We start from the raw sequence: 23,121 nt of genomic DNA, 5'->3' as shown, positions 1-23,121 counted from the left end.
TCTGTATGCAGTTTTTAAATCAGGTTGTGATACTTGATTTTTATTATGCTAGAAATGCTTGATCATTTTAGAGAACAGAAAAGAATAGTCACTTTGTATAGGTTGAAAGCATTTTCTGCATATAGAGTTATTGCGGTGATTTTTAATTACATAAATTTGTAAACATTTAATGAACTATCAATTGTCTTGTTAAGGATTATTCAAAATATTATTTATCTTTCACATAAGAATTTTTTTTAATGCAGAGGGTAAAATGGTTACCAGGTATGGCCATTGAGCATTTGATTGTGTAAGGGAAAGTGCCAGTTTGATGTAATGTATATTTTCACTAGAGATTACTTGTAGAGAAGAAATATAAAATGCAGGAGTTACTCTTTTATAGTAAATTATTCTGTCATTTATGACTGTAGCTTGCATTAACATCAAATTTATAGGTATTTTAAAGCGTTGAAATGTGGAAGTTGAGTTTTTCAGTGTTTAGTTGTTTTCATGTACATTTAGAATGTGCACTGTTAACCTTAATGGATTTCCTCATGGTTGTTTTTGGGATTACATCATGCATCTAAACTGAAAACGGTCTACTTCAAGTTAATACTGTTTCATTCCCACAGATTTAAGAATTTTGTTCCAGTTTAGCTCTTTTCCCCTTCTTATTTGTGCCCTTAACTCTCATACAGTTTATACTTTTATATGTTGTTTTATGCAGTTGTCTTTTAAATCAGTTAAGAAAATAAGAAGCAAATTATTTATACTGTTAAATTGGGTTGGCCAAAAGATGCATTCAGGATTTTCTGTAACATCTTAATGGATAAACCAGAACAAACTTTTTGGTCAACCCAATATATTTACCTATGTAATTACCTTTCCCAGTGGTCGTTTATTTCTTTTTGTGGATTTGAGTTACCTTCTGGTTTTTGTTTCTTTTCAACCTAAAATCCTTTAATATTTCTTTAAAAAATTACTTACTTATGTTTCTTTATTTGGCTGTGCTAGTTTGGGTTCTAACTGAGGCACTTGGGATCTAGTTCTCTGACCAGGGATCAAACTGGCCCCCTACATTCGGAGCATGGAGTCTTAGTCACTGAATCAGCAGGGGCTTCCCTATGTATTTTTTGAGCTGTTCTGTGTCTTCACTGTTGCATGTGGGCTTCCTCTAGTTGCAGGAAGGGGTGGCTACTCTCTTGTGGTGCATGGGCTTCTCACACTTCACAGGATGTGTGAGGTGTGTGGCCTCTCATAGCCGTGGCTTCTTGTTGTGCAGCATAGGCCCTTGAGCATGTGGGCTTCAGTAGTTGCAGTGTGTGGTCAGCATGTGGGTCAGTAGTTGTGGTACATGGACTTAGTTGCTCCGAGGCATGTTGGGATTTTCCCTGGGACTAGGGATTGAACCCATGTTCCCTGCCTTGGCAGGCAGATTCTTCACCACCAGACTACCAGGGAAGTCTGTGAAGTCCTTTACTATTTCTTGTAAGGCAGACATGCTAGCAGTGAATTCCCTTAATCTTTGTTTATCTGGGAATGTCTTAATTTCACTTTTATCAAGACTAGTTTTGCTATGTATACAATTCTCAGTTGGCAGTGTTTCTCTTTTAGTAGTTTGACTATGTCATGTTACTGCCTGCTGACCTCCAGTGTTTCTGATGAGAAGTCAGCTATTAATTTTATTGAGGTTCCTTCCATTTTACACAGGCAGTTTTTCCTCTTGCTGCTTTCAAGATTTTTTTTTTGTCTTCATCTTGCAGCTGACTGTAGGTGTGGATTTGAATTTATCCTTCTTGAAATTTGTGCAGCTTTGTGGATGTGTACTGTTTTCATCAGATTTGGGTGATTTTCAGCCATTATGTTTTCAAATATTTTTGTTCTGCTCCTTTTGTCTCCTGCAAAAGTGAAAGCTGCTCAGTCGTGTCCAACTTTTGGCGACTTCATGGACTATACAGTCCATGGAGTTCTCCAGGCTAGAATACTGGAATGGGTAGCCTTTCCCTTCTCCAGGGAATCTTCCCAACCCAGGGATCGAACCCAGGTCCTCCTGCATTGCAAGCGGATTCTTTACCAACTGAACCACAAGGGAAGCCCTTTGGGACTCCCATTATACATAAGCCCTTTGGATCTCCCAATGGTTTCTGAGGCTTCCTTCATTTTTTTTTCATAAAGGATAGAATAAGAAGAATGTGTTCATTCTTGAGCTGCTACACCTTGTCTCCTGTTAAAAGTCAAGTTTATGATAGGTATAAGCATGTAATTATTTCTTCTTATATTACTCTCTAGTTAATATTGCTGTTGTTTAGTCATTCAGTCATATCTGACTCTTTGTGACCCCATGGATTGTAGCCTGCCAAGCTCTTCTGTCCCTGGGATTTCCCAGGCAGAAATACTGGAGTGGGTTGCCATGCCTTCTCCAGGCGATCTTTCTGACCCAGGAATCTAACGCATGCATCCTGCATTGGTAGGCAGATTCTTGACCACTGAGGCTCTGGGGAAGCCCATGGTTGATATTAAGGGAAGTTAAATTTTTGACATAATAAACTTGAGTTTTCTTTTTAAATCCTTTTGTTTTTTTAATAAAGGAAGGAAATCAAGATACTACATTTTGCAGCCATCTGTCCTTCTCCCGTTTGTAACTGACAGATTGCATTTAACACATGGAAACTGGAAAACTGCTTGACTTTAAAAACGGTCTATTTACATTTGAAAACTTGAATTTTCTTGATTATGATAAAGTTACTACTTAAAAGAATTATTGGTTTTCTTTTTTTTTCCTTCAAAAAATTGAAGTATAGTTGAGTGTGGTTATCTATAAGCTCAGATGCCTTAGATACTCCTAAAAGTAAAAGCACCTTTATCTTTTTGTTTTAAGGGAAAGCAAAACCAAATCATTTTGTTTTAGAGGATTATCTTTAAAAAACATGAATATTAGTTAGATCTGTAATTTAAAGTCAGATTGACTTAAACTTCCATCTTTTTTTCACCATAATACATGGCTCAGGAATCAAATATGGTGAATTGGCACTTAGATGGAAACCATATTGGTCTCAGAAAAAAACTAGCTTGATCTGTTTTTTGCGTCTCTGTTCTTTCTGTTCAGGTTTTGTTGATTTCTCCTGATTTTATACTGTCTCTGTGTGTGTTAGTTGCTCAGTCATCTCCAACTCTTTGTGACCCCATGGACTATAGCCTGCCAGGCTTCTCTGTCCATGGAATTCTCCAGGCAGGAGTACTGGAGTGGATCGCCATTCCCTTCTCCAGAGGAACTTCCAAACCCAGGGATCAAACCCTGGTCCCCTGCATCGTAGACAGATTCTTTACCATTTGAGCTACAGGGAAGTCTATACTGTCTTTAGGAATATATAAAAATGAGCCTAGAGGGAATATTGTCATATTGAAAATCTCATTCTTTAATATAGGGAATTTCCTGGTGGCCAGGTGTTTAGGACTCCAGGCTTTCACTGCCATGATCTGGGTTCAGTCACTAGTAAGGACACTGAGATCCCACAGGCAGTGATGTGGCCAAAAATAAAAAATAAATAAAAAATCACAAATGTCATTACACATACAACTTAAAAAAATTTATAATATGAATGAATGCCTGTATTACATAAATGTTGGCTCTTCTTATTATTTAATCCAAAGAATCTAAGATATTCAGTATGATTTTCTATAATACTGTTACTTAGATCATGTTTATTACTCAAATTTGGATAAAGCAATGTCAAATTTAAAATAAAAGAATAGTAACCCAAGCTAGAGTAAGATGTTAATAATGAATATTTCAGTGTCTTGATCATATAGTTATTCTTTAATAATACACTGTTATTTAGACATCCTCTGTTTTGCTCAATGTTGTTTTATTTTTCCTATCTTTGACCAGAAATACCAAGCAGAAGCGTTTAAAATCTCAGACAAAAGTAATTTCTGAGTTCGTAGGTTCTCCTATCCAGCCTACCTCAAGTAGGGCAACTTACTCCGCAAGCCGCAAGACAACAGCTAGTGTCTCTTCAGGTATTACTTCTGGTGACTCTTCAGATTCAGCAGCATCATCAGAAAGAATGAGAAGAAATAGGCCTGTCACTCTGACAAATGGTTCTACATTATCTGGTGAGAAATGGAATGTTGTGTGTTCACCTGTTGAGCACTCAAGTTTATAACACTGCTAGTTACTGTGGATTTTGAGGAAAGAATAAAGAAGTAAGATATGGTCTTGATATTCAAGGAACGTAAAATTTAACAGAAGAGACATAAATAAATAAATAATTATATTTGATAAATGCTGTTCTTTGCAAATGGTGTGGCCACATTTTAAGCAAATTTGAATCCTTCAGGTTTTAAATAATGTGGTATAAATATCATACTTTGTGTGCAAAATTTGACATGGAAAAATTTCAATCATGTAAATTTAAGGCTTGATGATCTGGAAAATAATAAATACTGTTTATTTTATTACCATTTGACGGTATAACTGTAGCTGACACAGACTGTGAACATGCTGTGAATGAGGTTGTGTTACGTGCATACTTGAGTTTGTTCTGAGTGATTTCAGTGACTTGTCTTGGTAGTATAGTGGTTACTGTTGTGATTTAAAACAGTAGGATCAGACAGGTAGAATGCACCCTCAGTTAGAGACTGGCAAGCCTTACAGAGAAGCTTGGTTTACTTAATAGGGTCCCTTATTTTGAGGGAATCACATGATGAATTCTGTCTCAGGAGGATGAATCAGTTTGACAGTGATACATGGGGAAGGAGAAGAATCTGGAAACACAGTCAGCATGATGGGATGTGGAATGCAGAAGTTGGCACATACCCATTCCTCTATCAGCCACTTTCTTCTTTGACATAGAATTGGGTTGTATTATGGAGCACGATTTTGTCCTTCAACAATATGTTCCCACTCATTCTGATGGAATATTTGTTTTGTGATAGACATGCCTGGGTGAAGGAACAGGAAATTTGGTTTCCTATCTTACGCATCTCACACCTTTTCTACCTTTGTGTGTGTGTGTGTCGCATGTTGAAATGCTCTTTCTTGAGCTTGGAGGTATGTGTGATACAAAGATGCTGTTAGGAACAACTGCTAGAGAGAGACCTGAAAACCTGAAAAATATTGGACTTGAAGTGACTGTCTTTTCTATAGGAAATACTTGTTTCAAAACAGAAGCAGGAAGAAGCCCCACTATTGTGGGGCTTGTTAAAATTTTAATGAAAGCTTGTTTATAAAATATCAGTATATAAACTGTTATTTTTCTGAATCTAAATCAGTATTAACATGTTACTTTCAGAAATAAGATAACAAACTTGATTCCAAATGCTGATTGTGTATCTTTTAGTATTATGAGCTATTCTTTTGAAAGTTTTAAAAAATATACTCACTTCTAAGTGTTTTAAGAATCTGCCTTTAGTCTGTTGTTACAGAATAACTGCTTACCATGTAAAGATAGGAGTGTATATGTAATGAACTGTTGATGCTTCATTTTTCTTAGAAAGTGAAATGGAAGATTCTTTAGGTACCTCTTCATCATCTTCTGCTTCAAATAGTTCTGAGGAAAGCAAGGAGAGTCCAAGAGCTCGAGACTCCTCCTCCCGTAGTGGGCCAGCCAGGAGCAGCAACCTCAGGGTGACCAGGACCAGAGCTGCACAGAGAAAAACTGGTGAGAAGAGGCTCAGTGTCCTGGGAGAAATGTGCGTCAAGAGAACCCAAAAGCTGAATAAATACTGAATGCTTTATTTACCTGACGCATCTGCACGTGATTACATATCCTTTATGCTTTTTTTCCCTTGAGACATAATTGACATAAAATATATTAATTTCAGGTGTACAGTGTAATTGACTTGACATTTGTGTACTTGACAGAATGATTACCACAGTATGTTTAGTTACCATGTGTCACCATGCATAGTCAGAAAATTTTCTTTTTTCTTGTGATGAAGACTTTTTAAGATATACTCTTAGCAACTTTAAAATATGCAGTGCCATATTAACTCTGCTTGCCATGTTGTACGTTGTGTCTCCATGACTTATTTATTTTATAACTGGAAGTTTGTACCTTTAGACTCCATTCACCCATTTTACCCACTCCCTATCTGCCCTCCCCCTGGCAACCGCCAGTCTGTTTCCTGGTGGCGCATGTCTTGTTTTGTTTTTGTAGATTCCACATATAAGTATAGATTCCACTTAAACATAGGGTATTTGTTTTTCTGTCTGACTTATTTCACTTTGCACAGTGCCCTCAAGGTCTGTCCATGTTGTCGCAGATGGCAAGAATCCATTCTTTTTTGTGGCTGAATAGTATTCCTGTTTGTGTAGATTGTGTGTTTGTTATCTTCTTTATCCATTCATCCATATGGGAACAACACTTAGGTTGTTTCCAGATTTTGGCTGTTGTAAATAATGCTGCAGTGAGCATAGGGGTTGCATGTATCTTTTCAAATTCATGTTTTTGTTTTCTTTGGGTAAACAGCCAGAATTGGAATTGTTGGATCATATAATTTTTTGAGGACCAACCATACTGTTTTCTATTGTGGCTACACCAGTTTTCCCAACAACAGTGCACAAGGGTTTTCTTTTCTTTCAAATCCTCACCAACACTTGTTATTTCTTATCTTTCTGATAATAGCTATTCTAACAGATGTGAAGTGGTACCTCATTCTGGTTTTGACTTGCATTTTCCTGATGATCAGTGATGTTGAGTGTCTTTTCATGTGCCTTTTGGCCGTCTGTATATCTTCTGTGTAAAAATGCCTATTCGGATTCTCTGCCCATTTTTAAATTGATTTTTTTTGGGGGGGATGTTGTTGAGTTGAATGAGTTCTCTGTATATTCTGGATATTAACCCCTGATCAGATATATTTTTTTGCAAATATTTTCTCCTTTTCAGTGGGTTGCCATTTCATTTTGTTGATGATTTCCTTTACTGTGCAGAAGCTGTTTAGTTTGATGTAGTCCTTCTTGTTTATTTTTGTTTTCATTGCTTTTGCTTTTGGAGTCAGATCTAAAAAATCATTGTCAAGACCAGTGTCAAGGATCTTTCTGCCTATATTTTCTTCTAGTTTTGTGGTTTCAGGTCTTATATTCTTTCACCCACCTTGAGTTAATTTTGTGTGTTATAAGATATAGAATAAGATATAGTATATCTTATGGTATAAGATAGTAGTCTAGTTCATTCTTTTGCATGTGACTGTCTAGTTTCCCAGCACTATTTATTGACAAGATTGTCCTTTTCCATTTTATATTCTTGGCTCCTTTGTCATAAATTAATTGACCATCTGTGCTTGGGTTATTTCTGGATTCTCTTCTGTTCTACCCTTTAAACTTCTAAAATTTAGACAGGTATAATCTGTTTTGACATTAAAAGAATAAGGAACATTAGTACTAAAATAATGAAGTCATTTTAAAATGTTGGAATAAAGAAGGCCTTTCTAATCTGTTACTTTATTTTTAGGTCCAGTTTCTTTAGAAAATGGATGTGGCAGAAAAGCCACTAGGAAGAGAGTCTATTTAAGTGACTCAGATAACAATTCTTTGGCGACCGGTGAAAGTGTAAAAGCGAGAGCTGGAAATAACCGGAAAGTGCTGCGAAAGTGTGCTGCTGTGGCTGCCAATAAAATCAAGTTAATGAGTGATGTAGAGGAGAATTCTACCTCTGAAAGTGTCTGTTCTGGCCGTAAGCTGCCCCACCGCAATGCTTCTGCTGTAGCTAGAAAAAAATTATTACATAATTCTGAGGATGACCAGAGCTTGAAGTCAGAACTTGAAGAAGAGGAGCTAAAAGATCAACTGTCACCATTGTCCAACTCTCTTGCTGCCCAGAATACTGAAAATGGAGATTCAGAGTCAGAAAGTGATTTGCGGGTAGCCCGGAAAAATTGGCATGCTAATGGTTACAAGTCCCAAATTCCAGCAACTTCTAAAACAAAATTCCTTAAAATAGCATCTTCTGAGGAAGACTCTCAAAGTCATGATTCAGATAATGAACATAGCAGAACTGCTGGCCCATCAACATCTTTGCTGAAACTTAAGGCAGAAAGCATCTCAGAGGAAGAGGAGGAAGCAAATTCTGAAACAAGAAAATACAGCAGTAGGAAATACAGCACAGGTCGCAAGAATGCTCCTTTCCTTAAAAAAGCAAAGCTCTTCAGTGATTCAGAGGACTCTGAGTCTGACAAAGAAGATGGACAAGACAGATGTCATAAGATGGAAATGAACCCGAGTTCAGGGAATGGGAAGGGTGAACCTGTTGCTGGATCCCAGTGTTTTTCAGATCATGTATCTGAAACTGATTTGGATTCAGATGATGACAAGAAAGCAAAAGAAAAACCAAATAGTCTTATAAAAGGTAATTCAAAACATTTAACCTTGGTTCACTGCTGTCTTTTTTTTAATAGCATATATATTTTTTTCCCCGTGAAATTTCACTTTGCTACCTGCTTTCTTTCCGTGCCATGCAGTCTCCATTCATCTTTTCTCTCTCTGTGTACTGTTACTGGTTGTTGAGTACATTTAGTTTTGCTCGTGTAACAGACAGCCTTGGCCATAGCTATTTTTAATAGAGATTTCACTTCTTATATTGATAATGGGGATATTGTATTGTCTATGGGTTCAAGAAAAGCAGAGGCCAGCATTTATAAGCTATTGGTGATAATAGTATGAGAAGAAGAAGGAAAGAAAAGGGTGACTGAAAGGAATGTGGGACGTAGTAATAATAATAGCTCACAGAACAGTTCCCAAGCTATTTGTCATCAGGATTTTTTTTCTAAATGCTTTGCATTTATTTATGAACCAGTTTAGTCTTCATATATTTTATGAGGTAAGTACTATTATTATTATGTCCATTTTATTGATAATAACTCTGGAGTATATAGAGTTAAGATAAATCGCTGAATTGAGATTGTCCTGGTAAATGGAGAAAAATACTAGATCAGGAGCCATGTAAAGCTAAGATTAAACGTAGTGTGTGATGGAACTTGTTAAGTTTCAGGGAGGCTGAGAGTGGTTAGTTTGCATACCTTAGTGCAGTGGTGAAGAGACTTTAGTTTGTATTCAGGTAAATAAAATATTGTAGTGTTGAGTGTCTTGTGTATATAGATAGAAAGCATGGGGTGTTATTGATGGGCATATGTGAATGGTGCTGAGGCTGAAAAAGTCACTGTTCAAAAGTAGTAAAAGCTGAACCCATTCACTGCCATCCTCCTTTGAAGTTAGAAGAAATCCCGGACTTAAGCTGTTTAAAATGTTGAACATTTAATTCCTTTAGACTTACTCTTCTAGTAAAGATTAAAAGAGTATGCTTAATTTTTAGATTCTGCATCACAAAATCACGGACAGAGCAGAAAAGCTGCCAGGAAAAGGGTCTGTTCCAGTGACTCAGAGAGCAATTCGAAGGTGGTTAAGAAAGCATCCAGAGCCAGACCGGGCCTTCTGAGAGTGCCTCGGAGGTGTGCCGCCACCGCTGCCAGTCGGATCAAGCTGATGAGTGACGCGGAAGAAGACCGTGTAGACCATGAGTACACGGGGAGCAGAATTGCAAGGAGAAAGCCCCTCCATGTTGCATGTGCCACAGCTCAGAAGATAGACAGCGATTCTGAGGGGGATGTAAACTGTGAAGTGCCAAATGAACAGAGTGGCTGTGAAGGGCAGCCTCCTGATGCCAACTCAGAAGGTAGTACAAAAAGTATCAGTCACTCTTTAAATGAAGACTCAGACTCTGAAGGTGTGTTGGATTCAGGACACAAGAACAGGCGTACCAGGAGTCTCAAAACCAGTGTTGCACCTTCTAAAACAAAGAATGCCTTGATTGTGTCTTTGGAGGAAGATTCAAAAAGCCATATTCCACGGGGTGAGATAGGTAGAAAATGTTCTTCTGAGTCAACTTTGGTGCACAAAGCTACTGCAGAGAATAACTTTGAAGAGGAACTGAACTATGGGCTACGTAGGTGGAACGGCAGGAGGCTCCGGACCTATGGGAAGGCTCCTTTCAGTAAGACAAAAGTGGTGCGGGATTCGCAGGAAGCTGCCGAGACAGAAGTAAAAAGGAAGAGACTGCAAACTGAATTGGAAAATCTGAAAGCTTCTGAAACAACAGGGAGTTCAAAGTGTGGACCAGACACTAGCCCTAAATCTGACTCAGATTTGGGATCTGCCACTGAATCAGATGCTGACTGTACGGATGATTCAAAAACCAAAAAGAGGAAAACGAAAGGGAAAGCAAAAGTAGTTAGAAAAGGTAAAACTTTTACAGCTAACGTATCTAAAACTATGAGACGACCACGACAGAGCAAACGTCCTAGGTTAAATGTGGATGATAATGACTGGGAGGATGTGGACTATGCAAAATCTAAAAGAGTTCTTCGACGTTCAAAAATAAAGACGAGAAATCAGGGTAGAAGGACCGTGAGATACCATGATGGGGATGATGATAGGAGCTTAGAAAATGTGTTAGATTTTGATGATTGCACCTTATGACCTTGAGGGAAAACCAGTTCACTTAAAGACGGAATGGATTGGAATTTATAGTGAAAGCTGGCTGTTGAAATTATTTTTTGTCCTACAATTCAGGGAATATATTTATATTTTTCTATGAAAAGTTATGAATGTGACTAAATCATGACTGTTATTTTTATTTGCACTTGCTTGCCTTTGTAGCAGCATCAGCACAGGTGCCAAAATATGCTTCATTTTGGGGGCAGATCTAACCTACTTTTGACAGTATTTAACTACACATAGCAAGAATTTGAAATATGTTAAACACTAGACATTCTGGTTATCAGAACCAATAAGCATTACTTTTATGGTAGCAAGTGTCATACAGTTATTTTCAGAATTCGTCAAGAGGTGGTAGTTTCTAATTCCAGTCCTATTGTAGTATAATTTCACATGACCTTTGTTTACAGATTCTTCGAAAATATTATGTTCATACTGACATAACAATTGGGGAAGGGGCGGTAGCCACGATTAGTAGGCAAGGTACCTGCCACTTTTTTTTCTTTCCCTGGCTACTTGAGTAGATGGCATTTTACCAGATTTTATCATTTTCATTGAAATGGTTTCCAGTTTTTCTTTCCAAGTCCTGTTGGGTCTTCTTTTTCTCTTTATTTTTAAGGAAAATATCTACTTTATTTTATAAACTTGAATTCATAAAGCGCTGGTAAATTATTTTTTTTTAATGTTTGTATATTTTAAACCTCTAAGGCCAGACCATAGCTAGCATTTTCTTTTAAATTGTGCACTAACAAAATATTATATGATTTGTCTTTCCAAGATCTCCTGTTTTCCATTTATGGAATTTAACCAAAATCTTGGTCTTCCATAGTCTTACTCTGTGAAATAGAGTTTGTGTGCCTTAGATTTAGAGAAAGTGTGTTCTTTAATAGAGTGTACAGGGCTAAAAGAGTATTTAAATTATATGTAGTGTTCCCCTTAAATTGTAGAGTTGAGTTTTAATAAGAGTGCAATTGCAAATCTCATTTCTATAGGAAAATAGTTAGTTGTCATTCTCTCTCTCTTTTAGTCTACTGCTGCCATGTGCAATCCCAAGCATTCTTTGCTGGTGCAACTGAGTATCTTTATTAGTGACTTCTAGTAAATCTAAGAAACTGTTGTGGGAAAATAATTTTGAAATTCACTTAAAGCGTGACTTTTACCACATCATCAAATACCATAGTACACTTATTTTCGAGCCAAATATTTTTACTTGATAGGCTGTGCTACTCCAAACAGTGTAGGTGGCCATTCCTAGCTTGTTTGTGCCTGAAGATGGACTTGACTCAAGTGGTTTACATATTTTGTAGCTAAAGGGCGTATTACAGTACCCCCACCCTTTGTTATTTATTGGCCCTAATTGTGTTTGGTTTCAGACAAAATTAACCCTTTTCTCCTGTGTATCCTTAAGGTGGCAGACATTGAAAAACATCAGACTCTGATATCAGTGTTAGAATGTTCTGAAGTGTTGGTATTTCTTGGTTCTCTATTCCAGTTGACATGGTAGAAGGTTCTTTCTCTTTCTACTGTGGTGTAAGGGGAAGGATATTCTTAGACATTACCAAGTGAGATAGGTGGTCTGCCTGCCTCTCCTTTGGTTGTTGAGAGAGCTATCACCACTTCAAAACTATGATGCTTTCCTTCTCAAAGTTCGTGTTAACTGTATTCTTGACAGATTGAGTCAGGATAATTGTCCTTGACTAGTGACCTGAAAAAAATTAATGGAATGCTCTTTACTTCCTTAATTTTGAGAAATGGTGATAGATGTCATATTCATTAATTTATTTTAACTCTTCTTAAACTTCTCTGTTTTATATCTATTCTCAGGGTTATAACTCCATGTTTACCATCATCTGCAAAAAGGTACCAAAAAAATCCATAAACAAATATGGAATATATTCATAAATACATCAGTTCTTTTGGTAAAATGATACTTAAACCATTTAGGCTTCATCAGTAGAACTGTTCTTAACTTTTGGACTAAATTGATTGGCTGGTCAGCCAGTTCCTAATTTTTCATTTTGTCCAAAATGGTTAGACCCTTGTGTGTAGAAGCAGTATTTTTGTTTCATCTGAAAAAAAAAAACAAAAACACAAGTAAGAATTGGCCTGGTGACTTTGAAAACGTGGTTGACAATGGTAGCTTCTCAAGTTCTGAAGTAAAACTAAGGGATTATAGAGAGAATCATTTTTATGGATTTTTTTGGTCATGGTGCTATTCCTAAGGTTAACTTTGAATATGTGACACAGACTTCTAAGTACCCTTAAGGAAAATTAATAAATAATTAATAGTTCAAAATGTTTACACTGAGCACTAGAACATGTTTGACTTTTTTTTTTCTATTTCTCTTTATGCAAAATGAGCAGGGATTTAATGCACAAATGTACTTTAATAAGTTGGGGATCAGTTTGTATTTTTCCTGTGAAAAAAGACAAAAAGTTACAAGTGGAATGTGAACTGATCCAGAAGTAAGTGCTAGAGCTTTCTATTGCACTTGAAGTAACTAAATGATGTATATGAAGAAGAAAAGACTACTGTGGTTGTGTATGTCCAGAGTCCTATGATTTTATTCATTTATGGTTTAAAAAAAGGTTTGAGGTTATTTAGATTGGAGTTTTGATTCCTTTTAAGGATTAATTTTACCAAGCATATTAAGACAAAAAGATTTCAAACATAAAAATAGGTGAAGTTTAAAAAGCTTCCCCCCACCCATTTCCTCCTTATTTAAAAAGGGTATATTGACAATGTATAGTAACTTCTGAATAAAAGGAAAAGTTTATCCCATTTTCAGATAATTCCTAGGGTAATCATTCTCCCTTGCCCCCCCCCTTTTTTTAATTTTAGGGGGTTAGATCCTTTGTCAGTTTAGTAATCCTCAAAAGAATGATGCATTTATTTACTCACAGCCTCCATGTTACAACATAAAAGTTTCTTCCAAGAATAGTTGAGTTGTACCTAAAAAGAAAATTAGTTTTATAATAAGAAATGGGGTGAAAGAACTTATGTTTTAGGTAAATGGAAAAAGGAGACATAAACCAATAAACTTACTACCTGAAGGTACTACTGTCCAAAAATAAGAATAAAATACATCACTAAATCCTTCACACTCCATTGGCTGATGATCTCTTAAGTAAAATTCTTATTTAGAGTAACGTTGGGTCCATGCTATGTTTCCTTGTCCCTCTTCTAGCCTTTTTTCTTTAGAATAATCAGAACACAGAATTTATTAAGTTCACTGTATGATATTAAGAACTGAAATGAAAGGACTTTATTAATCTCTTTTGTTAGTACAAATTTAATTTGTGTTACCTGGGGGAAAAAAATGAGAAGTTTTGTATATCAGATTTACAAGAACATTGTTAAAGGTACATACAGTATTTTTGGTTTTTCTTTCTACTCAATTGTATTTGTTTTTTGAGTAATATTTAAATGGCTAGAAAAGGTCTTTTTGCCTTGCCTTTTTATAACTGAAATGCCATCTCCATTCTTCTCATTGGTATTAAGTCAGTTTACTTACTTTATCAGGTATCTTGCAGTTGTCATCAAATCCTTTAGTTCATACATTGTATGGAAATTACAGTTCAGTTATTCTAGTATGATGGAGTGTAACAAAGCACCTTCATTGTAGAAGAACTTTTTTTGTGTTAATTATTTAAAGTTATATCTCTCAACTTCTGCTGTGGGTATCAGGAAATAATAAAGCAGAAACCCTAAGAAAATTGCAACCTAACAGAATAAGACTGTCTGTTATTCTAGTATTTGGGAACATACAGATCAGACCAAATATACTTGTCAAAGGGAGAAAATGAAGCATTGTGGAAAAATCTAGTCCAACTAGATTAGTAAATACTACTTATAGTAGTATTATCAAATTGTGAATTTAATGGAAAGGATTGAAATGTAAAAAGTACAATGATGAGGGATATGTTGTCTTTTCTTACAGTTTAAGGAAAATCTTATAACTTTAAAAAGATTATAGATGTTGCCTAAGGATACATGGGAATTCTCAAGTTTAAGAGAAATTTTTACCAATCACTCATAAGCCAAACTGGTTTCTAATACATTGCTAATTTGGTTAAAAAAGTATCAAGGCTCTTACTCGGTGTCTGTTCAAGGATTGCGTGTGTGGATTTGATGGAGGGAGGCGGGTGGGGGTGCTCGGCGTTGGAGACCTGCAGACTGCAGGCCCTGTCTCTGGCAGCATGTAAGTAACTTCAGACTGTTTGTAAAGACTGGTGGTTTCACTGAACTGAGTTATCAGTGCCACAGCATATTGTCTTGTCATACTTCAGTTTTTTAAGTTAATTTTAAGGTAAGTTTTATGATTTATTGAAATCTTCAGTGGAAATTCGGACTGTAAAGAGAAAGAGGCAGTCTGACAATTGAATGAGATGGCACAGACTATGTGGGCTGCAGCAGCCAGCCTACCCTTGGTTCCACAAGGAAAATTATTTAGAAATTGTTAACCTTTTTCAATTAGTGATTACATGTTAAAGAAATCTTTAATTTTTAATAGGTTAAAGTTTATTTTCTAAGTTTTGATCCATACTTACCTGGTTCACCTGTAAAATTCTAACCACTTAACTGGAGCTTGTCAAAAAAGCAAATCTTTAGTTTTCTATCTCCATTTGAGATCTGTACTTTTAACTTTTTAAATTAGCTCATTACCACGTCAGAATCTGCATTGTCAACTAGGAACCAGTTTTTTATTCAACTAACTGAAGTAGTAAAATATACCAAATTTAATAGTCATTATAATTACAAGTGGAGAAGGAAATGGCAACCCACTCCAGTGTTCTTGCCTTGAGAATCCCAGGGATGGGGGAGCCTGGTGGGCTGCTGTCTGTGGGGTTGCACAGAGTCGGACATGACTAAAGTGACTTAGCAGCAGCATAATTACAAGTAAAGGCTCTTTTTTTTTTTAAACTACTACAAGCCACCTAGCTGGTTGATTCTGTGAGGTCTGCACCGTCCAGTTCCCCCTGCAACTCTTTCACCTCTGGATTTAAGCAGCTCTCCACCTTGTGTCCATCTGTGATCTCTTCTGTAAAAAGTGATCTCTTCTGCAGGCAGAATGCAGGACTTCCACATTAGGTGGGAGTCAGACGTCCTTCTGGCTGTCGGTTGCTTTTCATTTGTAAACTAATAAAGCAGATTGAAAAACCCAGTATTTACTTCTGGTATCATCTTATCCTGCCTGCATTAGTCTGAAATGATCCATCTCCTAACAAATTAAGCAGATTAAGATCCCTGAATTCATACTTCATAGTTTTTTTTTTAATTAGACTTTTAGAAAAAGTTGCAATATCCATCACAACTCTTGTGAGAATCATTAAAAATGATTGTTATCAATTGTTGCTAGAGATAAAATTATAGGGACCTAGATTAGCTGTAGATGGAAAACACATCAAGGTTCTGTGTACCCATCATTGAGTGAATTGAAGACTTAAGGCCATTTATTCAACCACAGAAGTGACCAAACTACTGGAGAACAACCCTAGGTTACAGAATTATTTAACAGTCTCTTGACCTGGCACTGCCATACCATTGACTTCTCAGTGTTACCAGCTCCCCTGAGAAAAATGTTAAACCCTGCAAGTTACAGAAAACCCTCTTCTACAGCCCATCTCTAGTGAGACTTTCAGGTTATGGGGTACATGGAGACTTATACTGTGGGGAATATCAGTAAATGCTATTTGCTTCCAGAGTTTTGGTCATTGCCTATCAGTGAAGGTCAGACGATGAAGAAAAGAAAGGCTATCTCAAAGTCTGCTCTGATTAGAGGCTTAGTGGAGAGAGGTTATGATTTGCAACTAAAATGTTTTCCCTTTATAGGAGCTTGATTTACCCGCAATCATAGTGACCAATAGTTGTCTGTACTTAAAAGTATATGAAATAGGCCGGTATATTATTTTTACTTTGGCTCATTTTCTTATATTTTTCCATTCTCATTTGTTTCTCAGTTTAAATGCTGATAAGAATACAATTGTTTATGCTTCTATAGCAATGATGTAAAGTTTACTTCAGATCTAGTACTACAATTTTGTTATGAAGTATCAGAATTGGAATATGAATAATCCTTCAGAAACCAGAGATTGTTGCTTTGAATCAAAACTAGAATGTCTACATCCAGATTTCTATTCACTACAGACCATATTAGAATACATAGTGATCTGTGAGTTATATTTTAAAGTGGCCATCTCAGTAAACTATGACAGAGCCCTACTAAAGATGTAAATTGTCACTCTACTAATGAAGTTTTTATTATACCCAAATAAGGAGTCATTTAATGAAAAGCAACAATGCCTCAAGCACTCAGTGACCATTCCAACACCCATGGCTGACCCAAGACCACCTGGGATAGTAGGACTTGTGGGGTTGTGCTGGTTAGTTAGTATTAAATGGCACTCTCAGAGATTATCGTTAGAGCAGTATCCTCCAAAAATTTTAAGCTTATACCCTAATATATATATTGAACTTCTAACCCTGAATTAGTCTGTATATATATTTCTAAAAACTAGTTTTCTCAGAATAAAACACTTGATAATTTACCAAGTTCTCAGTAATAAAATTGACACTGACTTACATGTATTACAGTTTTAAAAAATTCCCCACACTGTCATTCTGTGTTCCTCAAATTTTTATCTTGATGACATTCCCATGTTATGGTTTAACCCTTTAGAGATTCAGCTTAATCAAGTTGGAGATACCTTATACAATATAACTTAATCCTGTATCCTCTCCCCTCTAATAGTTCATATTTCCTTAAAGCATTTTAAAAAGACTAGTTACAGTTTCTTCTGTAGAATCTTTTCCCTTATTTTGGATTACAAATGTCTTAAGAGTTGGTACTTGCTAGGTTTCTAAGGTGTCAGTATAAGTACTTTGATCACAACACTGAAAAGGAATTAGTTGCTGCAACTTCAATCATTTTGTCTCAGAAATTTAGTGTAGTAGGATTTTATATGTACAAATCCACTGGATATGTTGGGAATGAACTAATTGTATATTTTTAATATTTTTCCAACATGCAAATGGATGCAGTTTGTTGACTGATAATAGCATCCTCATTTTACTGTAAAGTAGAAATTTCACCTTAATTTTACCATGTATTTTTTAAAACTATTCATCTGTTGTTGCATATTTATATTCTAGCATTTGCTTAACACTGATTTAATGTGCTGAAGATTCACTCTGAATCTAGGATTGATTTGTAGACAGTAGTTTATAATTTAAAAATTCCTAAGAAAACATTTTTTGAAATGATAATAACACCACTTTTAAGCCTCTCCTCCATTCACTCCCCAACTTCCTGTGCAGGGACTCCAGAGCCCAACCAAAGCAAGGTTGGAGGGGCCTGATGGGGGTCCCTGCTGAGCAGCTCAGCCTGCTAAAATGCCATTTTTGAAATGCCTTGTGACTTATACTGAGCAAAACATGTCTTCAGAAATGGAATTTTCACTGTAAAAACAAGTGAATCATGTAATTTTGGTAAAAAGGACTGAAGCATTTGTGGGGAATTGCTTTTAGCAAAGTAGTTCCTAGCCAACTATGGGAGAACTTTCGTGGGTCTCGGAGAAAACACAGGCACATCTTTGAAATGCGTGTCATAGATTTAAGGTAAACTCTCAAGAGTTACTTTTGAGGTTTTAAGGCTTTGCCCATCACTCTATCTGTTAATGAATTTGTCAATTCACAGAAGTCATTTTCACCTGTACTCATTTGCCCTTGATCACAGGTCAATGTCTCCCTTCACAAAGGAAAAATGAAGAAGGCTGGTAGTTTGTAGTTTCACTGCTACAGAGTAACTGAAAACCTTGAAACCTGAGGCAGCATCCTACACGCTCACCCCCAGCAAGACTTGTGCCCCTTGAAGACAGTCTTAGATAGTTTGGCTCTTAATGGCAACAAGACTAGATTGCCAACAGATAAGGCCTGACATTCAGGGGCTAATGAACTTTAGGTGCATTTTTATCAAGAAATACTAGTGCCCGAGAACAGTGCTAGTTAAGTTTGTATTTGAAATGTGAAAATCTAGCTTTCAGATGTTGGCAAAAATGAAAATGATTTGAGCCCACGTAAGCACCCGTGGCGGCTCTGCACGACCCCATTGTGCTCCATTGAAACTGCTGGCTGAGGCCCAGTGAAGGACTAGCCTCTGCAGAGTGTGTCCTACCTTTTCCCTGCTGGATCCTGTCCCAGTTTCTGGTTCTCAGCTACAATAACACTTCCTTGAAAGAAGTTCTCCTTTGCCGCTTAGGAGGTTCAGTTTCTAGAACAAGTTCTGACAGCGGCCTGCGCTACTTCCTTAGTTCCTTACAGCAACTATGCTTGTGTGCGTAGAGTTCATTTCTTTTAGAAGCTTCAGCCTGATCTTCTCTGTGCCCCACATACACCGGTTCAGAAACTATCTGAATAGCAGTGAAACTAGGATTTGATCATTTCAGTTATATAAAATCCTGAAATTGAAAAAGACGAATCTAGAATTAAAACTACATTTCGGTTGTATAAAACCAATATACAGTTCCTTTTTATCTACTAGTGACCCGTGTAACTTTTTTTTTGACTAAAGGAAATACCAGTGTTGGAACTGAAACCTTAAGGATCTTGAAGTAGGGCTAATGCTGTGTCATAGTCATGATGGCATTTCCTTGTTTAGGTTCTAGGAAAATTATTTCATAAGTCCTATTGGATATTTTAAAGTAATTCAACATAGAGTATTAGAAATGACACCAAAAATTTAAAACCTACAAAGTTCTCTAAAAATTAAGATTTTTAAAAAGTGCTTTTTGGTGAGTGGCTTTATGACGGAGGAGCCTGGCAGGCTATAGTCCATGGGGTCTCAAAGGGTTGGACACAACTGAGTGACTTCACTTTATGATCCTGAAGGGTATAACCCTATTCTAACAAGTCTGCTGCTTTAGGGGACAGTTACCCTTAGAGACAGTGAAGTGTGCAAGGGGCTGTAACTTCTGTCCAAGACTCATTTGTAGACAAGGAAGTGGAAGGTTATATCGACGTCAAAAACGTGTAGTGTCATTGATGATCATTGGTTTTTCATTTAGCAATGTGAGTAGTTGTAACACTGTTGAGGAATGTATTGTTGAGGAATGTAAGTAGTAGTGGTACAAGATTTTTGCATTTACATGAACTTTCATTTTTCAGAATCTGTTCCTAAAGACAGAGAACCCAATACAAAAGTGAGAACATGTGTGCATATTCAGAAGGATGCAGTGCCAATGCCTAGTGAGACTCTGAAAGCCACAATGGCGCCTGAGAAAGCGCCCCGCAGATGTGCTACTGTTGCTGCAAATAAAATAAAGATAATGAGTAATCTAAAGGAAACCATTTCAGGACCAGAAAATGTGTGGATTAGGAGGAGCAGCAGAAAACTGCCCCATCGAAATGCTTCTGCTGCGGCTAAGAAAAAATTACTCAATGTTTATAAAGAGGAGGATACAACCATAAATTCTGAAAGTGAAAAGGAGCTAGAAGATATTAATAGAAAAATGCCCCTTTTGAGGCGTTTCAGATCCTGGAAAGAAAAAGCACAGTAGTGACTATGAAAATGTAGAAGTGGAATTGAAAACCAGGGGCCACAGGTAAACTGGCAGTTGCATTCCGCTCCTAGCTCTAACGTTGTTAACCCCTTGTTGGCACCTTCTGAGGGATTTTTAAAAGCCATAACCCAGTGGGGCAAAGTGGGAGGAGGGCTTCCTCCTAGTCAGCCCTTGTACAGATGCATATGACAAGAGAGTTCTGAGGAGGAAATAGATTGTGGAGCCTGTAGTTGGAGAGGTGGAAAGAAGAGACAAATGGCCCTGTCATGAGATTATTCCTTTTCTGAAAGGAAGGGCCTTGAAGAAATCTCTTCATTCTTTAGAGGAAGAAAGTGGGAAGTGTACAGGGTTGGTAGCAAAAACTCAAAGGACTGAAAACATTTCAAAATCTCAACCTGATGCTAATTTTCAGGGCTCTATGTTGAGTATAACATTTCAGACCACCATGACTGTGGTGTCATTACTGAAATAAGGGAAAATATAGGCACATTTCAAGAGGGAGTGCCACTGAGCTTATTTGACATTTGAGTGAAGCAAATACTTTGTTAAGAGCCATGCCCTATAATTCACAACCCCAAAAATCATAAACTAGAAGGGCCTGGGGATTCCATGATGGGAATGTTGATAAATGAGTTCTGAAGTAGTGTTGGAAATAGAAAAAGTCCATTAATGTTCTTATTTTGTTTATAATACTGCAATTCATACAGAATGATGACCACTTGATATGACAAATTCAGGGAATATATATTTTTATATGAAAGCTATGAATGTGACTATCACAACTTTTTCTCATTTTTACTTTAATGTAGCAGCATTTATAGAAATGCCAAAAATGTGCTTCACTATGAGGCAGGTCTTAGTCTTAATGAGTTAGAAAATAAAAAGTATAAAGATCGAAACAGTCATATTTTTAGATGATACTGTCACATCTTATGTTTCTTTATAGCACCTTAAAAGTTAGAACTTTGAATATTTTGAGCAAATTTATTAGAGACTCATCACAACAGACTTTAAAGGCAGCATGTCTGGGCTATATCAATCCTTCATTAGGATTAGAAAATCTGGTCTTGATACTATAAAGAATTTATTTGCAATGAGGTTTGTGAGTAGGTATTTGTTGAAATTAAAATAACCAGATTAAATGAACGCACTGTCAAATCTTTTTAACGTAGTAACATGCTATTGGAAAAATGAACTGTTACAAGCAAGTTGTTTTCCCATTTAAAAGTATCTGTGAATATTAATATATGACTTGCATGTGTAAATCTAAAGTAAAATACAGCAATCTAAGGGTTTCTGTTCCTCTTTCATTAAAAGACAATGTAATGCATTTTTTTTTGTTACACAGATCAACTTAAGTGTCTTATTGAGAAATTTACTTGTGGTTGCATGTCTGCTTTTAAAAAAGGCTTTTTGTTGTCACTTTCTTTTTCTTAGCATAAGCCAGAATCTGTATTTGCTCTGTTTGTAGTATATTTTCATCTGAAATACTGATACCAGTAACTTGTTACTAGCACAGGTGAGAAAGGGAAGAATTCCTAATAAACTGCAAATATTTTTAGGTGCATGGGGTTTGATTTTTGATCTTTAATGAGATGTTTAAACCTATTTCCAGACGCATATTTGCACTTAATTTCACAGAAATTTCTTATTGGGATATGCTATGTCCTCAACAAATGCCATAAAATGAAAATGTTAAAAATCTCAAGAGTATTTTATGCAGTTTTTTGACTGTTTTAATGTCGTGAAGATTTCATTTTGAAGTTATAATTTTCTGTGGTGGGGTTAATTTCTGTTAGCACTTGAGATTGTACCATCAGCCTTCTTTCATAATAGAATCCCTTTTCTGGTTGAGTATTTGATTTGAACATATACTTGCCTTTTTTTAAGTGCTTGGCTTAAATTTATTGTAACTGCATGAAATAAGCATTTGTTTAAAATTTAATATTCTTGTAAAAACCTCTCTGAAATGTATGCAGAATTTTAATCATGACTAAATGTACTATCATTACCCTATCTATGATTTTTAATCAGCTTTCCACAAATGACTTCTTCATGTAATTGAAATCAAATTGAAGATCTTACTGGTAAAAGTGATGTTATTTTATTCAGCAAAAGGACTAAGACAAAGTGGTGCCCAAACTGTAGCCCAGGAGTGTTAATGTAATTTTAAAATATTACACTGGTAATCTTGTCTATTCTAGCTTGCTAACATAGCCAGAGTTTCCTAAGCGTGAACTAGATAGCTAGTCTTATTGTTTATACTTTAATGTTCATATTTTGCTTCAAAACTCAATATATTATTTTGCAGTAATGTGTAAAATTGCTAAATAACTGATCTTATGGAAATGCTTTGGTGACAGTTTGTCCACATCTAAAAGCAAAATGTGTTTTTGTAATCTCAAGAGGCTCCCCCGACCCTATATTAGTACTTAACTTTGTGACTATTTATTGATAGGGTTCCAGAATGTAAGCAAATGCCCTCTAGTTTCAGCACAACTGAATGTAGGTAAATGGATTTTTTTTTTCCGTTGCAATATTGTATATTTTCACTTAAGCTATGGCATAGTGTCACTTCTGTCCTGCATGGATTAGTGCTCTGTTAAATAATGAAAGAAGAGAACCAATTCAAAAATAATTACGTTTCTTATTAATGAAAGGCTATTTAAAGCGAAATTTTGTACCAGAGATGGCCAAGTTTTAAAAAAGAAGCAACTATTTTTGCATTCTCATGAAATCTTTCAGATCATCAGCTTTTGAAATGTGAATCCCTATTGCCAGAGTAAAGGCTCATTTTTACAACACCGCGAAGCACTGTAGTTTTTCCTGCTCGTCCATCCGCCCTCTGTCCACTGTCCCGAGGACGCGCTGGGCCGGGCCGGCACCTACCTGGGGCGGTCGCGGTTTGAAGATGGGTGCTTAATAAACCAAAGCTCACCCTGTCACTCTTAATGGAGAAGAAAACGGAAACGGAGTTAAGGTAACCAGGCTGGCCCTCTTCCCGGAGCTGTAAGGACTGGGCCGGGGACGGTCGAGCCCCTTGTCGGCCCAGTCCGTTACCTGCGAGGACGGGAGGCCCCGCCCCCCGGCTC

General features: G+C 36.6%; 1 protein-coding gene across 1 annotated transcript in view; it reads left to right on the top strand.

Annotated features, from left to right (window-relative positions):
• BRWD1 (bromodomain and WD repeat domain containing 1) overlaps window positions 1-22,833 on the top strand; it is a 123,910-nt gene extending 101,077 nt beyond the window's left edge. The window contains exons 38-42 of the mRNA XM_018051507.1: window positions 3,869-4,095; window positions 5,475-5,642; window positions 7,434-8,327; window positions 9,291-10,214; window positions 19,635-22,833. Of these exons, the coding sequence (XP_017906996.1) occupies window positions 3,869-4,095; window positions 5,475-5,642; window positions 7,434-8,327; window positions 9,291-10,214; window positions 19,635-20,026 (2,605 nt within the window). The 3' untranslated portion in view covers window positions 20,027-22,833. The remainder of the gene's footprint in view (window positions 1-3,868; window positions 4,096-5,474; window positions 5,643-7,433; window positions 8,328-9,290; window positions 10,215-19,634) is intronic.

This window comes from Capra hircus, chromosome 1, assembly GCF_001704415.2.
Source record: "Capra hircus breed San Clemente chromosome 1, ASM170441v1, whole genome shotgun sequence".
Taxonomy (NCBI): domain Eukaryota; kingdom Metazoa; phylum Chordata; class Mammalia; order Artiodactyla; family Bovidae; genus Capra; species Capra hircus.
Note: the sequence above shows the minus strand (reverse complement) of the source record. Positions and strands in the feature narration are given on the sequence as shown.